General features: G+C 44.1%; 1 protein-coding gene across 3 annotated transcripts in view; it reads left to right on the plus strand.

Annotated features, from left to right (window-relative positions):
- Window positions 1-1,546: 1,546 nt before the first annotated feature.
- Window positions 1,547-17,213, plus strand: part of SLC13A5 (solute carrier family 13 member 5) — an 856,016-nt gene continuing 840,349 nt past the window's right edge. The window contains exons 1-2 of one of the 3 annotated variants that reach the window (XM_069615030.1): window positions 1,547-1,697; window positions 1,809-1,913. In XM_069615030.1, coding sequence (XP_069471131.1) covers window positions 1,812-1,913 — 102 coding nt within the window. In that variant the 5' untranslated portion in view covers window positions 1,547-1,697; window positions 1,809-1,811. Of the gene's footprint in view, window positions 1,698-1,808; window positions 1,914-2,357; window positions 2,549-17,213 lie in introns of those variants that run through there. The other 2 variants (XM_069615028.1, XM_069615029.1) reach the window with 2 other exon arrangements.

Below are 17,213 nucleotides of genomic sequence, written 5' to 3' on the forward strand. Positions count from 1 at the left end.
TCGGCCCGACCTGGGGGAAGGTGAAGGGGGAAGACGGTCAGCAGACAGGACAAAGAACCTTGTGGCATGGCCATTTTGGAGGCCAGGCCACCCATTTGGACCAAACGCGGGAAGTGTGGTTAACATGGCAAAAAGGGGTTCAAAATACAAAGAAACGATAGCTGCCACCAGTCCCGTCCGTGACACACTTGCACATTTCATGATGTCCAGTGAGAGTTTCTAGGGCCATTGGAATGACTTGAGACCCAAGAGCGCGGTAATGTAAGTTACGGTGCACTCTTGTTTCATGTTGCTCAAAAGCTGCAACATGAGGAAAGGACTAAGGGAAACCAAGTCTCCCGGTACTGACTGTCTTAAGGGCATGTCAGTTTCCCCGTAAGAATGGAGCGAAAGCCCAGAGGAGTGCGGCGGAAGGCTGCGCTTCTCCGGCAAAGTCTAGATCAGGGTGTAAAACAACAGCAAAAAGTTTGGGGTTTGCCACATGGAAGGAAAATGACCTACAATCATGAAATCTTTCCTAACATTCTGTGAGCCACGTCTCCTGTAACGCCACAAAGGAGGCAATGACATTTGCACTGGGCCCAAACAAATGAGATGAGCCACATGTGTTCCAGCTTGCAAGTGACACAACCTTCCGTTCATTTATTGGAGCTAGTTACTTTCATTTTTATGAATGGGTGTTTGTGTGCTTTGACTGGCGAGATAACAGTAGGGAGGTTATTTTTCCCTGCTACAGAAAATCTGTCTGTGGTTTGGCTTCAATAGACTACTTTAATAAAACTGAATGTGCCAATCAAGTACTGATCAAGAAAGCCAGTTTCTTGTACCAGAATTCTGTCATGGGATTGTGCAATATGGCATGTTAGATCAGAGGTGTTGGTTCTGGGACATGAATAGTAAGTTTCAAATGTATACTTAAAAATCAATTAAATCGCCTTACAATCCATTCAGAGTTCCTACATTGGAAAATAAGACGTAACGTTCCCAAAACACTGAAATCGTTTTTTTCCCCCAACAATCCCTAAAAGACACTTGCGTGCAACTTCCCCAGCCCAAGCTGGGGTTTATAATTTCAGCGTCTCCTTCGCTTTTGTTTGTAGGGCGATTTGCGGTTAATGAAAGTTGAAGTTTATGCATGAAAGGTTTCATTCCAAAGTTCAGATGAGTCAGAACCTCTTCCTGAATGATCTTGTGAACATATAAGAACTGAAGGTTCTTCTGTCACGTATGTTTTTTGTATTTGTGAAGTTATGTCGTGCTAAAAGCTGCCATTTAACAGTACATTCTTCTAAAGCCAAACTGTGCTCCCTCAATATTCCTCACTCCGTCATTAAACTAGGTTCGTGCACAAATTTAACACATAACTACTGCTGCTGCGCTGGCCTCCCTGCTACCCCGGCCTCCACTGGGTCCATGCTGTGAAATGTTCCGGCTCAGCAATGAATAGCAGCCTGGTAACTGATCTGCAGCCAGGGTTGTGGTTTGCCCGGGGTGGGGCCCACACTGATGTTATTCCTTCTCTGTCGGCTGCTCGTCCTTAAACGGGACTGTGAACTTTTGCCTTGCTTTCTGGAGATGAAAGTTTAAAAAGTTGGGAAGGCGGGAGGGGTTAAAGAAGGAGTACCCGTCCGTCCACCTCACAAGCTCACTGCAGAGAGGCTGGCTGAGCTCATCGTGCCGCAGACGCCCTGGTGGAGGTTAGCCAGTATTTAAGGATCCCATTTTGCAAGAATCTGACGTTTCTCGCTACTGTTCGCATTCCATAAACTTCTGCCTCATTTTCGATCCCCGTTTTTGTTTGTCTTCAGAAAATGGCTCTGCGCCTGAAAGCTCTTCTGAGGTTCAAGAGCTTCGCACTCCTCTTCCTCACTCCCCTGCTGCTGCTACCTCTGCCACTTGTCATTCAGACCAAGGTAAGTTTACGAAGATACGCTACATTTGTGATTACATTTTAAATGTGTATTTATATAACCACTCCCGCCATTGCTAAGCGTTCTCTAGTTTTGCATCCCAGGCAACTCATCTCTGCATAAAACGAGTAGCCGAGGATCGCACACTTTACCCAAATGGAGGAAAGTTAGGAGTCATTTGCCCATGTTCTACAATTCATGTGATCGGACTCGTTATGATTTTCAGGCCCTGGGCTTTCTGCCAGAGCCTCTCACGTTGTTCTGGGGCGTCTGCAGGCTCTGCTTCGGCATGCTGGAGATTGTGGTTCTGATCCAGCCCACCTGTGACTTGTGTCTGCACTGCTGACAGCAGGGTGCAGGCGGGAGCGGCGCGACCTCGCTTCACCGTTGACTACTTCGGCCTGTAACCGTGTGTGCGTGTGTGGAGAAGGAGGGGACCGTGGAGTGCGGGGGTTCCTTGTCTACGCCGACCCCAGTGCCGACCTTCAAGGCCGCAGCGGTGCAGCCGTGTTCATCTTCATGGCCCTTATCTGGTGCGGACCAGCGTGGGATGCTTCGTACAGTTCTCTTCTGTTTCTGCAATGCGGCCACTGCGTAGAGGTGTGCGCCGACAGTGGCCCGTCTGCAGCTGAAAGCAGGTATAGTGACTGCACCATGCGTGATTTGTTTGCAACATGCCGGCAGGCCCGGCTGAAGATGTGTGGGGGCCCATTTGAACATGATGGTTTGCCCCCCCCATCGGCGCAAAGCAGCGGAGTGGGGTGACTACGTTATAATGGAGATAAAGTTGGTTAGTAGTCGCTGCACGAGACGGCAAGCCAGTAGGGAACTGAAACACGAAATGCCCAGTGTGAATAGCTATACACCCTTATTTATCAGCAAGTGGCTGACGTGGAGGAACCAGTGTTAGAAGGCAATGAGGTGATAACACTTCGGTATATCCCGTAGGAAGAGAAAACACAGCTTGTAATGTTTTGTCTCAAAACGAAAACCGTGAAAGGCATGCATTGCATGTCATAAGACTGCTGACTGGCAACATGGGGGCTCCCCTGAGGCCCCTTTCATTTGAAAAGGTTGAAAGGCCCCGACGCCTTCCGTGCCATAGGGCTTTCTCAGCACAAGCTGACAATTCCGTTGTGGCCATCAGGTTCTTCGATGGTAAAGTTGGTTTTCAATAAGTCTTTCGCTTTCGAGGCCTGATGCTTTCAACAAACACAAATGTTCTGTTCTACGAACACTTTGGATGATGGTTTCACCCCTGGGTCCCCCTCTTCTGGGCTCAGACCCCTCGGAAGTCGTATTCAACAATGTAACTATACTGTTTCTTTCTCAATGAACTTTGGGTGAAGGCTTTCACCCCTGGATCTCTTTCAGACCCCAAATGATAAGGGGCACCATTCACTTTCCCTTGTCTTGCATTACTTCTTAAGAATGTCTTTCTAAACAGTTACTCAGGGTTCTTCACCCCTGTCGCTCGGTCTCCCTCTGCTGGGTTCACTCTGGCCGCCTTTTGCACAATAGTTCACTGTGGACATCCATCAGTCGGGTTCATTTCTTTCAACACACTGTTCATAGGGACTTCAGGCCTCGCCCCTTTTCATTAGCATCCCTCCGCCGAGTTCAGGCTTGCCAACCTTTATAACACATTGTCTGCCTTGCTCTCTGTGTGCTTTCGTGCTCCACCTTTTATCCCTGTGTGGGAGGGAAAGTGCTGTCAGGTGTGTTTGATTCTGGTCAATTGCCTGACTTTGCCTGACCCTTGTATTGGGACATGTTGTGTAAACAGCTCTGATGTTAGTCTGTTGTCTTCCATGTTGTGTGAAAGTGTTTGTGTCGGGAAAGGGGGGTGCAGTGTTTTGGAATATCCTATAGGGTATAGAGAGGAAAAGGTGCTATATGTTATAGTTTTCTCGCTGGGGGTTTGGTTACATTCGGAAGGGTATGATTTGTAGGGTGTGTGGAGCATTCGGTAATAACCAGGCTTATTGTCGGAAACTAAACAGGGGGGTTTATGGGAACAACAGTGTTTCATATGAGTAGACTGGGTGTTCGGAAAGAATAACCAGAGGGATGGGGAAAAGAATGTTCGGGAGTGTTTGGGAGTGTTCGGGTAGGGAACAGGTTAACTGGGATTCTGGGAGAGATGGTTTCAGGGTGAGATAGGTTCAACGGGAGGAAGGGGGGTAAATGTATTGCAGCCTACAAAGGTCAGGTCTGTTGTCCTCCTCTCCTTCTTCCCCAGTACAATACTGCGTTAATCCTAGGGTATTCCTCTGAGCACAACCCTGGGGTCCCCTACCCAGGTGATCCTCCCTCGATCGTCTGCCCCCAGGGTTGGGATCTGAGAGTGCCAGCCCTTCCCTGGCCACCTGAATAAGGGATTCTCGAGGTCTACTCGAGAGAATACCCTTGGGTTTCTCACAGAAGGAAGTTAATTGTAAAGGTTTAAATTGGGTGGTACTGGGAGGTAGGGGTAACAAAGTATTTAGGGTGCTCCAGTGTCACGAATATGTGCCAGATGTTCTGTTTCGGCCTGGGCCGCCATAGGTCTGTAATCGTACCTGCTGGCTCCTTCATGCAGTGAGATTGCATGTATGTCACACTGATCACACCATGATCAAGCCTCTCTAAAAAGCTCCCTAAGAATGAAATGAATGGCAGCCATGCCACGTGTCTCTTTTTAACCCATGAGCTAGAGCTCTGACCTTCTTAAAATGCTTGTCTGAAATTCGACATGGACAAGCTCCTACAAATTCAGTGATTCAGCGTCTGTCTGAAAATAATATTTGCCAGTCGGGCTAGTGGCCAGGAAAAAGCGTAATAATTTTAGTTTACAGAAATGCACATTTCCCCTAAACTGTAATAACTATTGCTGCATGTATGTGTATTTTGTGCATGATTGTTGACTAGGAGTGTCCAATGCACAGCGTTTCTTTTAAGAGTTAATTTCTTAAGTTCCTGTGTACAATTATAGGACATGGACAGTCAATTGTACTTGTGCATTAGGTATAAAGTGTGGCACGTGTGCACTACAATTTGTCATAAATTGGTCTTTTCACTGTCAGTCCAAACTGTTGTCATTGGACACTAGTGTTTGACCATGCTTACGAACTTTGCAGCATATGGCTGTAGCGTTCTGTAAACCCTAGGATTGTCTTCCAGAATGTACTACATATCCAGAATATGGGGATTAATGCAATTAGCAAAACTGTTTTAATTAAAAAACGATTTCCCAGAATGCCTTGCAAACTGTTTCATCCTTACCGTTGCAGGTCAAGGGTGGGTGAAAAAAAAAATCTGTGCTGGCAGATGGTTGCATTTGTTGACACCAGAGGCATAAAATCATTATTCTCTCTTCAAAGCCTCAGTTTTGTTTATTCCAATGTTAGTCACAGTCTCTGGCATCTAAATGCTGGTCCTTATTCCAGACAGTCTGCATTTAATATATATTGCGCATATGGTTGGATGTACAAGGCCTACCTTTTTATTGTGCCTGTATACGTTCACAGCTGAACCCCAATACACACAATTATGTGAAACAATGTTTGCTTTGTGCTTCCCTGTGTATTTGGAGTTTTGTTACTGGCCCCTCAGTAAAGAACCTCTGAGAGCCTGTGTGCGGTTCAGAATCAGTGGCTGCATTGAGGACCCTTTCTGAATGTTGCATCAAGGCCTGTTTTCTTGGGCTCTTTGTGTGGCTGGTAGGGAGTCAGAGGGACATTCGGTTTGTTGCGCCATGTTTCCTTTGAATACGTGTTTTCTGATGTAGGGCATGTTTGCTCAGTATCTTGAACAGTAAACAGGAAGTTGCAGGAAGTGAGAGCTTCTCGCTTCGCTAAAGCCTAAATACAGCTATCTAAGGCAGGTGATCAGATTTAGGGCCTCATTCCGAGATTGGAGGTAGCCATGGCGCTATTTGCGCCATGGCTGCCTCCAATACCGGGTCCGGCACTGGTCTGGTTCAATGGGGACTTACCTGTGCATTCCGACCCTGGAGGGACCGGTAAGTCCCCATTGAACCAACCATTACCCATTCCCATTTGAGCCCCCATAGGGCTCAATGGGAATGGGGAGGGCGCTACTAATGGGCTCGCGAATTGCAGGCCCGTTATTAGCGCCCTGGTCCCTTAGCGGGACCCGTAAAGGACGTGTGGTCAGACCACACGTCCTTTATGGTTCCCGCTAAGGGACCTCGGAATTGGGCGGTAAGGGATTACCGGCACCGTTCTCCTTACGGGTGCCGGTAATCCCTTACCGCCCAACTCATAATGACCCCCTTAGTTAGTAAAAGGAAGCTGGTTCTGCAGCACGCTGTGTCATACTCTCTGGTATGAGCGTCACGTGGTGCACTGAGAATAGGGTTTCCCAATTTTCAGTCCAGCAATGGCGCCTCAGTAGTTTAGGTGCATTACCCTGATTTAATGATTGATGGTTCCCACACTGAATAACATATGGGTAGAATAAGGGGGTGATGGGCGTGTGTGACCGTAGTGTTGCATTGCTTTAAGTTGGGGGTTGGCTGAGTGGCATGAGATGTATCATGGCACCATGGTTGTGGTGAATTGTGGCATTGTTTAGTCGTAGCTGAAACTGCTTTCTTGCGGACATCGCCCTTTCCTGGCACTTTACCTGCAGGACTAGACTCTACATACAAGCATTGTAAATCCTAGCCCCTAATCCTGTCACGGATCTGTACCAAGGCAGACCCAGACATGGGGTCCATGCATGCATATATTAAATGCTTCTGTCTGATCATGGATTTATCGCACTCATGCTGTCTCGACTAAGGGCTTCTGTGATACAGGTGTCCTTTGGTATCAGCTGTGATTCAAGAATGCTGCAGTGCCCATTATTGCACTCGACTCGATTGCTCCCTAGTCTGTTGACCCATGCACAGTTATTTATCTTTAACAGCTATTTTGTAACATAACAGTGGGGTAGGATTTACACAGAGTGAGTAAGGAAAGGAATAAGGTGGGATGGTTGGAGACACAAAAAAGAACAAGGGTACAAGGAAGGGGGGAAAAGTTATGATGAAAGATGGTAGAGTCTGGAAGGAAACCATGTGCGAGAGGAAGGAAAGGAGGAGAGGAAAGATCCTCATGAAAAAAAGGGGATAGAAATGAAGGCAAAGCCAGATAAAAAAGAAGCAAGAAAAGAGAAGAAAATGAAAAGGTGAAGGGAGGGAAGAGGGAAGGAAGGAACTACATGCTTCTCTTATCTTACTCCAGTAATATAGACCAGCATGTTGAGCGCTCGCTGGCGCTGGTGCAATCTATTTGTGATCTGCAGGCTCTAATCCTGGCAAGGATAACTAAGCCTTTTGTTAATCTGAGGTTGATAAATGAGTACCAACTAATTCAGTTGGGATTGATTGTATGTAAATATGTGCTATGTAGAGTGCTTTGGCAAAAGCGCTATACAAATGACAAATCCTTATCAAATGCCAGGGCCATTGAAAAGGAATGTCTTTTTTTTTAGGCGCCCAGGCCCATTTCTTGTCCCAGTCTAACCCTGAATTCGCACTGCCAAATTAAATATGCACATCTCAGTCAAATAATAATCCCCCACCCGCCCTCTACTTGTTGGCGCACACCTCGTTGTTTGCCACCGACTCCTCCAGCACTCTGCAACGCTGGTTCCCTTCACTTGCGTGTATGAGAACTGATGCTGCAGGGGCCCCGTACTTATTATTATTTATTTTTCCATCAAACTTTATTTTCTCGCGAGCAGGGGACACCCCCAATGCCATTGTAGTGAACAAGGGTATGGGGACATCCCTGCTCCCCTTGTTCACTATAATGGCACCAAATAGGAAATGTGTTCGAAATGTTCGGCTGTTCGAAATTTTCATTAAGCCGGTATTCCAGCAAATATCACATTTGTAGAAATGTTAAAATAAAAAAAAACTGCTACTGCTACACTGTACTTACCAGACCCTCTGCTGTCTCCAGTGTTACCAGCTTTGGCTCTGTTTTTTTTTTATAATGCCTGTGGGCAATGCCTCACCCAGTTCGTCTTCGTAGATGTTGTATTGTCTCGGGGAGTTCTGTATGGACGCTGCCCGATGCATTTGGTATGCTGTTGCTCTTTCTTTGAAAGATCCAGGCTCTCATTTGTTTCTTTCCCAAATACACTCACAGATAATCAATAAGCATTCGCTGCTCGAAGTCTTCTGAATTACGGGCCTCATAAGTGATCCGATACGTAAAGAAAGTGCCAGTAACAATGGTTACCGGCACCTTTTCCGAACGGTTCACTACCGCCAGGCCTGACCTGCTGGTAGTTCTGGCCCCCTACCGGCTTGTTTTTCCCTGAAGCACCAGTGCCAGTGCTTCAGTGTTCCCATTCCCGTGGTGTCCTGTAGGACTGTCAGACTCCACGGGAATGGGAATTTACCGTTCCTCCACCGCCCGTAAGGGGATTTCAGGCAGCGGAAACGATAAGCCGAGGTTGCTGGCAGGCCACCGGTACTACTAACTGCCTACTGGCAAACCCATAATGAGGGCCGAAATACCAAACTGCAGTAGGTATCCGGCTGAATTTCAGCTGAAAAAGAGCTATTTGGCTCTGGCTGCATAATGTTTTGGTATTTGGCCTTGGCATGTGACTTCTAAGCGCTATAATTCAAACAAAATGGAGCATCTGAGACAAGAGTTTCAAAGTTTGCAAGGCAAAATTTTAATATACACATACAATACACTTGAGTGGACTTCATGTTCAAACACGACCAGTATTTCATGGAGTGGCGACGTGAAGTACCTGAATGGCTCACTGTGTCGCTTTTTATATGACCTGAGCCTGCATCAACATAGTTAATTTGTTAATAATTTGTAGAAGATATATGTTCAACCCATACACACAAAACAATTCACCCATCCTTCATCTAATCTCAAGTGGGTCAAACAAACTGTGTATTTGGCAGATGTTCTAGCTATGCTTTACTTTGCTTATGGCTCAATCGTATATTCTGTCCACCAGTTCGTGGTTGGTGATTTATGTTTGAGGTCCTTAATCTATGCTAATCCTATTTGAGCAACCTTTCAAAAATACCTTTTATGTTTTTGATAAGAATGGAAAGGCTGAACACTATGATTCAATGTGTAATTAACCTCTGTTTAGTGTGGTCAGCCTTTACATAGCATTTAACCCGGAGAATGAGACCATATTGAAACAAGCTTTCGTCCTCCATTTAATGGGAGGAGCTGCCTTTACTCTTATTTAACCTAAGTTTATCAGTGAAGGCCAAGAGACTGAAACATACATTCTACATGGACCCACTCTGTTCTTGTAATAACACGTTCTTGCGATGACTGATGGAAAAAAGGCCACAAATACATTTCTATTTTGATTTGTTTGGTGAAATTGACAAATGCAACTCCTTTGAACGTTGCAAAAAGGGATTAGTTTAGGGCAAAGAAAATGCACGTATTATTATTTTCTAACTAACCCTTCTTTTAGCCTAAGCGAATTCATTTTTAAGTAATCTAAATCGGATAAACTTTTATCTATGCCCATTAAATCCAGAATTTGCATTTCTTTTAACATCATGACGTTAGTTTCATGGCTATCCATGGGAAGGCGTTTCATTTATTTCACTACCCTAACACTACTCTGGAATAAAAGGGAACCACATACAGGAATGCACTAGAGACAACAGCAACCTAACATTAAGCCTAGTACCACTAACTATATAGACAGCCATTTCCTCCCCAATCCTTAGACAAGTCCCAAAACCATTGGGACCAGCTGTTCTCATGTCCGACCTCAACGTACTGCTTCTTCCAATACATGTAATCGATAAATAGCATCAAAATATTTCTGGAGTTATCGGGCATATAGGTACAGCAAGAGGAGCCCACTATTTTACAGACCCTCATCCTTTTGCGGCCGTGAGAATGCTCTATTTTGAAGTGCCACCAATCTAATGGCCTTCTGCTCAGTTGTTAGATTCATAAATACATTTGCAGTCCATTTAACATACTTTCTACCACTCTACAGAGCTTACAATTCTTCTGGAGTTAAGGCCAACCCCAAACAATGGTATTATCCCCTTCCCAAAATCTGCTGCCACCTGGGTATCAGTATCAGTCTGGTCCACTTCCCTTTTCCCTTGCTGTAATTTTACACGCTGATGTATATCATCTGTGGAGGCCACATGACCTCCAGGCACTAAATTAGGCAACATAATACCAATTTCCCTAAGGAAGAATGTGATTAGTATAATTGGTGTAGCCAACAATCGTATCAAAGAATTGCATATTATAATGCTTTCCTATATCAAACTGGGGCTCTCCTATCCTATGCGTTACTTGAAATAAAGGATAGCTAACATTCATATAAGAGGTGTAGGACTGCCATGGGAATAGACTCCCTACTCGCACTTCAAAAATTTCTAGTAAGGGTGATATTACATATTTCACGGTTTCAAATGATTGTGTTAACTACTATCCCTCCAGGCGGGGCACATGCTCTATCCCAATCATTTATCAAATTGCTATGAGACAGAAAAATTACAACAGCACATAATATTGATCGTTAACTGGGACTGCATAATAAGGTATTCCTATTGCATCTCCACTCTGCGGGACATGTGAACAAAGTCAACAGTCCGTTCTATTAATAGCTTTTTGAAATTTGCCCAAGATTTGTACATACAAATTATTTTGATAACCATAACTCTGAAATACATCCAAGGGGTGATGGATATGGGTTAAAACATGGGGGGTAAAAGGGAGCTTGGTAGTGGCTTCATTATCACCGGGAAGAAGTGTCTAAAAGATGCACAGAATCACGCGCAAGATACCAAAAGATCATAGAAAGTCCCATCACCAGGATCATACATAATGTCAGTATTACAGTTCAGTCCTCTTTTGTGCATATTTTTTTTGACCGAGAAGGTGGAGTTACTTGTCTTTCATTCGAATTTGATCACCGAGTGGATTCAATTCCATTCATTTATATCACATTTTGTTTATTGGCATTTCAATAAATACAACATAGTAAATGCAGTATATCACAGTGGTAAAAGAAATGGTACAGTCGTAACTCAGTTAATTCTGCAGCAGGTTAAAGGTAATATAACCTGTTTAATTAAACAACAAACAAACGTTCCATACAGATTCCGACTAGACAGGTGCGAGTGACCCACTAATACAGGGGCTGTGTTTGAGTTAGGCGATTCTAGGGATTTTGCAGGAACTGTACCACTTAACAATGTATTCCTGGGCCGCAAGGTCAGGGTGCCCTTGTTGTGTACCACTTCTATTTAAAATTATTCTAGTCTTTCATGACGGTTTGTCGTCCGATGGGTGGAACATGGCATAGCCTAGTGATTTCCAGGCTACCAAAGTGATAGTAAGATTGTCGTCATGGGTCGATACTGAATTGGTCAAGGCTCTTATCTCTGCCTGCATCAGGTTTCGCACATCGTGGAACCAGGGTTTGTACTCGGGGCCCTTCAGTGATTTCCATGACAGCGCAATCTGACGTTTTGCAAGTATGCATGCTAGGTCCATGAATCTAGTGACATGCTTGTATTTACTTTGTCTAGGATATGTTCCCAATAGACATTCCAGTGGGCTCCAGGAGTATCTAATAATCCTGCCGCCCTACATGCACGTTCAACTTGGGACCAAATAGCTTGCACTTTAACACACTTCCAAAACATATGTATGATATTTGCTTCTTCATGGGGGCATCTAGGGCACAGAGACTGTGCCTCATTGTTGAACTTGGCTACCCAGCTAAGGGTCATGTATGTACGGTGGAGTATGTTAATTTAGAGTCATTTGAACCTAGCATTTCAGGACACCAGTTTGGGGAAGTTCATCGTCCGTTCCTATTCCTGCTCAATGATGTCAAGGCCCATGTCCACTTCCCATTTTAATTTAGGGTCCCTAACGCTGACTCCTTCCAGCAAGAGACTTTGTAGTCTGGTCACGGGTCTCCAGCCATCCTTTAGCATGTGCATTAAGGCTAGGAGTCCCGTCTCCTCTGGTTCAGCGGGCCACTCTCCCCATTTTTGTCTTGCAACTCGCCTTACTCTCATGTATTGCAGGAATTGTCCTTTGGGCAGGCCAGTCTGTTGAGATAAATTATCTGTGTCCCTGAATTGGCCATTATCGTGCATGACTCCCTATGTGTAGATTACCCCCCACGCTCCACTCCTCCCAAAGTCTGGCTGCTCCCAAGTCTGCACTGTTCATGCAGTGGCTGCAGTTCCATAATGCAGATTTCTTCAGCCCTTAGATACCTTTTTACCTCCGGGTGTGCACAAGGATCAGGACACGTTGGTTTCTTGTGGGTGCAGGGCTGACCTCACTATCAGGCCTGCACTTGTAGGTTTCCAGTGGGTACATAACTGACATCAGTACCAGATCTGCGCTTCCATACCTTCCGAAGCCCAATCTTCTTCTTCCCTGTGTCTCAGATAGTATCTGGTCACCCCTGGAATAGCATGATCTTCGAACAATGTGGGTTTCTGTACTTATATCGGAATTTATCAGACTGGCAGGGGTGGAAAAATCCTTTGTTTCAGACTGAGGAGGATGATCTCCATCAGAGTGTGCGGATAAGGGAACCAATTTGATATGAGTAGCGTGAATCCAGTGTTTTTTTCCCCCTCTACTCGAACAGCAGTGTGGGTGGCCAACAGCACCTGGTATGGTCCTAACCACCATGCTTCCAGTGTGGTGCTTCTTTAAAATTCGTAGTCATTACCAGATCGCCAGGTTTCACCCGATGGCCCTCTCGCAAATTTTTGTCCAGTAAGCTATCCTTCACCTACTGGTTAATAGAAGGCAACTCTTCAGTCAATTGTTTACAATAATCAACAAGCAATGGGTGCTTAATGTCCTTCAATGCTCGTGGCCTAGGAGCAGCCCAAACATTAGCTGGTCTGCCCATAACAATTTCATAAGGGGATAACCCTTATTTGGATGCAACTTTACTCCTCATAGAGAGCAATGCTAAAGGTAGAGCATCTGGGCATTTAAGTCCTGTGAGTGCACAAACTTTAGCTATTTTATTTTTCAAAATTCCACTCTGGGGCTCAAAGAACCCCGCACTTTGTGGGTGATAAGTCTTGTGAAATGTCTTTCTGATCTGCAGTCCATTACACACGTTTTGTATTACTTCTGTAATAAAGTGGGGGCCATTATCAGACCAGATTATACTGGGTAATACAAATCTGGGGAAATATTCTTTCAACATGACTTTCGCAGTGGAGATGGCTGTTGTCTTTCAAGAGAAAGGCCTCTACCCATTTGCCAAAGGCACAGATCACTACTAACACATTTCAGATTGTTACATATTTCTAATTCAATAAAGTCAAAATGCAAAACTTCAAATGGGAAGGTGGGAGGGTCAAAACTTCCCACAGAGACTGTAGTCCCTCGGCTACATTATATCCCAAACAAATCCTACAATTTGTAACCAAATGATCAGCTTTTGTATCGATCAAAGAATTACACCAAACAATCTCCAATTGTTTGCAAATGAATGGATTTAGCATGTATGTGGGCAGGCCCATAGGTCATACGCACAACCAAAGGTACATAGGCATTCGGTAATATCCATTGTTTTTTAGATTGTGACCCAACACCCCTCTTCATTCTGTATAGCAAAGCTATCTTCCCACCCCCTCATTTCCTCATCAGTGGCCATTGCTTGTATCTCGTTGACGCTGACAGAGGTTTCCTCCATATATCCTGAATCCTGGGCCCATCTACTATTCTCAATATATATCCCCAATGTACAATCTAATGCTATTTGGCAATGGAGTCGACAAAATCATTTCCTTTATGCATATAAGGTCACTATCTTCTGATGGACACCACATTTAACTATGGCTAGTTTATTTGGTAGCGTTGGAGATGACAACAGCCGCAATATTAAGGAACCATGCTGTATCTTGGTTCCATGTAAAGTTAAAAATCCCTTTTCCACCCATCGTTTTCCAAAATTATATGCTACTCCGAAAGCATACTGACTGTCAGTGAAAATATTTACAGAAAGGTTTTCTGATGATTCACATTCACGGGTCAAAGCTATGATTTCACCTGCTTGTGCTGAATTAAAGGGTATTTGTTTGGTCTCAACTATAGTCTTTAAAGTAGTAACCGCATAAGCTGTGGTTGTAGTTCGATCAGGCATTTTAAAACGTGACCCGTCGCAATATAAATGTCCTTCCGCTTCCAGAAGGGGAGGATCTCACAAATCAATTCGGCCCATGGTGTCTTCTTCAGTTGCGAAGAGACAATCATGGTTGGCTGATTCATTCTCCCCAATACCCTGATTTGGTATGGGTAGTACTTCAGCAGGGTTGAGTATATTGCAGTGTTTAATTTTAATGCAAGGTGAGAACAATATCTATTCATAGCTGGTAAGTCAGGCAGTAGTCGTATATTGGGTCTAAAAGGACATTGAGCATGTGAGGTACTATCATGGTTAAAGAGTAACCTAAACCCATACCTTCCCATTGTTTTACTGACAAAGCTGCAGCTGCTACTGCGCACAAACATTTGGGCAAAGCGCATTCAACAGGGTCTAACGTGGAGGAAGAATAGCAGCACAGTCTATTCCCTCCTCCATTTCCTGTGTCAATACAGCCAAAACACATCCATTAACTTTATGCACAAATAAAACAAATTCCTTATTGTAATCCAAAGTCCCTAAAACGGGAGCAGAACAAAGTGCTGTGCACAACAAAACAAATGCTTCTTGATGTTCATCAGTCCCTGGCACCGGATCCTGTACATGTTTAGTCTTGAGTTGTATCAAGGGTTTGACAATAAGCAAAGCACTGGGTATCCATTGTCTACAATAGGAGGCAGTGCCTATAAGTGTTCTAACTTGTTTTTGTGTTTTCGGCTGTGGCATTGTAGAAATCGCTTGTATTCTGTCAACTGCTAGTTTCCTAACCTCCTTAGACAGGAGGTACCCTAGATATGCTACCTCCTGTCTACAATACTGAGATTTCTTTAGAGACGCTTTATGGCCATGACAAACTAGATGTGACAATAACAATTAAGTTGCATGTTTGCAGAGTTCCTCTGTGGGAGCTGCAATAAGCAAATTGTCAATGTATTGATATGATATTATATGGCATTTGAATCAACGTAACAGATACATGCAATTTCAAGGAATCCAACTGTTCCTTAAGTGACCTACTGTATTTACTTGGACTTTCTGTATAACCTTGCGGTATTCTAGTGAAAGTACACACTCTTCCACCAAGGGAGAAAGCAAATGCTTTCTGGATGTTATGGTATATTAAGAAATGCATTTTTCAAGTCGATCACTGAAAAATATTGTGCAAATGGTGGTATCATGGTAAGAATGGTAGTAATGTTTGGAACAATTGGAAATTGAGGTACTCCAATCTTGTTGATTGCTCTTAAATCAATTACGAAACTATATGGTAGGTTTGTGTCCCCTTTTTTATAAACTGGTAACCTGGGGCTATTACATACACTCCCCGTTATTTATTCTACGATCCCTTGTCTTACTAAGTTGCAGACAATTGTTTCAAATGCTGAATAACCTTCAGGGGAATACTTTATGGGGAATACACCGATAAACTCCTGCCTGCCATATTTATATTTTTACTGGGGCAATAGCCAATAGTCTGCCATTATCTACTGCCCATAAGGCATCAGGGATGTTATAAAACTCTGGTGGCAGAGGTTTTGCTAAAAGCTCTTTCATTTTCAAAGGGCATACTGTAATCTGTACTCCATCTGGCGTACAATAAACAGCACACCATTTTTTAACGAATTCAAACCCAATAAATGTTCTCCACACTGCGTAGTATCTTTCTAGCTGCTGGTCCTAAGCAAACGTGCACTGCGACTGATACTTTACTAGTTACGGGTGTTCCAGCGAACTGTACTGAAATATTGGTATTCCCATTCTAAGGAATATCTGGATCCTTAGCATGATCTATAAAGCTCTTTTGCACCCGTGTGTCTACTAAAAATCGATGCTCCTGTCTCCCAACTCTCATGTGAACGTAGGGTCCTGCTTGATCCACAGGAATGGGGATCAGTTCCATTTTCATGTCAGGGCTGTCCTATTCTGAGAAATCCCAAGAGAAATCCTCAGTATTGTATTGATTAGTGACAAAAGGATTTCTTAGATTATCAAATGTTGGAGCTAATAGGGACTGTAGTAGTTGCAGCACGGCCAGCCACGGGCCCAGGTGGTATCCACCCGCCCCACCTCCTACCTGTCCTCCCCAATGTCCTCTTCCCCTTCTCTGATACATTCCACTGCCCCTGTTCAACAAGGCTGGCACTGTGCTCTCCAGTGGCCCTCCTGTTTGCAATATGCGCAATAGGCCCTGACAGTGAAAATGGTACAAACAGATCAACACCTCTTCCTCTTGGGCCAATAAAGGCCCTGCCCTCCCCTAATTCCCTGTTGTACTTGCTGTATTAACACTCTTGTCTTAAAATCCACTCTCTTCTTCTCTGCTTTTTCTTTCTTCACATTCACTCTATTTTCATAATATTGAGCCATATGCAGAATATCTGACAGTGTTTTAGTCTTCCAGGCACTCATTGCATTATAAGAATGCTAATTTCTGGTAACAATTGCCAGGCACATGTATCTACAAATAACTGTTTCCCTTTCGACATAGTCATTTCTATTCCTGAAAAATCAATAAATACTTGCTCAAACTTATTAAAATACACCTTCAGTTTTATTTTGAAGACAGGCAGCAAGGTTGTCCCAATTATTTTTTTTGTTCTCGGGTACCAGCTTTTAAGTTGTGCAACTATCATGGTGGGAAGGTTGGGCACTGCAGGAGCGGGCCTTTCGCCAGCTGTCCCATTAGCATCAAGTTGAAAAAGCATATCCCATGTCTGCCCCCCCACTCCACAAAGTTGCAGGGTTAGTGATATTCCTGATTGTTGTCCAAATATCTGATGGCAAGATTACTGAAAATAGGGTTTCTAGATCCCTACTAGTGAAGATGGAGGTATTCAAAATGGCCTCTAATTCTTTGTAAAACCCAGTAGGGGTTTTTCTAGTGTCAGGGATTATCTGTTTTAATGCATTCAATTATTGCCTGGAAAAGGGTACTTGAACAAATTGAGTGTCATATTTAGCAGGTTGCATAATTGGTTTCCTTTGGTTGTCAAGAACGGGATTTCCCTGAGCATAAAGCATGGCATGTTGTGGTATATAAGCAGGCGACACCTCCCGCATAGTGAGGTGACAACGAGGTGGCTTACGTCATTTTAAAAGTACGGTTAAGTGTATGAGTTGCTCTGGGATACTCATTGTGGATGCATT

The sequence above is a fragment of the Ambystoma mexicanum genome, chromosome 9, assembly GCF_040938575.1.
Source record: "Ambystoma mexicanum isolate Mex_15411 chromosome 9, UKY_AmexF1_1, whole genome shotgun sequence".
In the NCBI taxonomy this organism is placed as follows: domain Eukaryota; kingdom Metazoa; phylum Chordata; class Amphibia; order Caudata; family Ambystomatidae; genus Ambystoma; species Ambystoma mexicanum.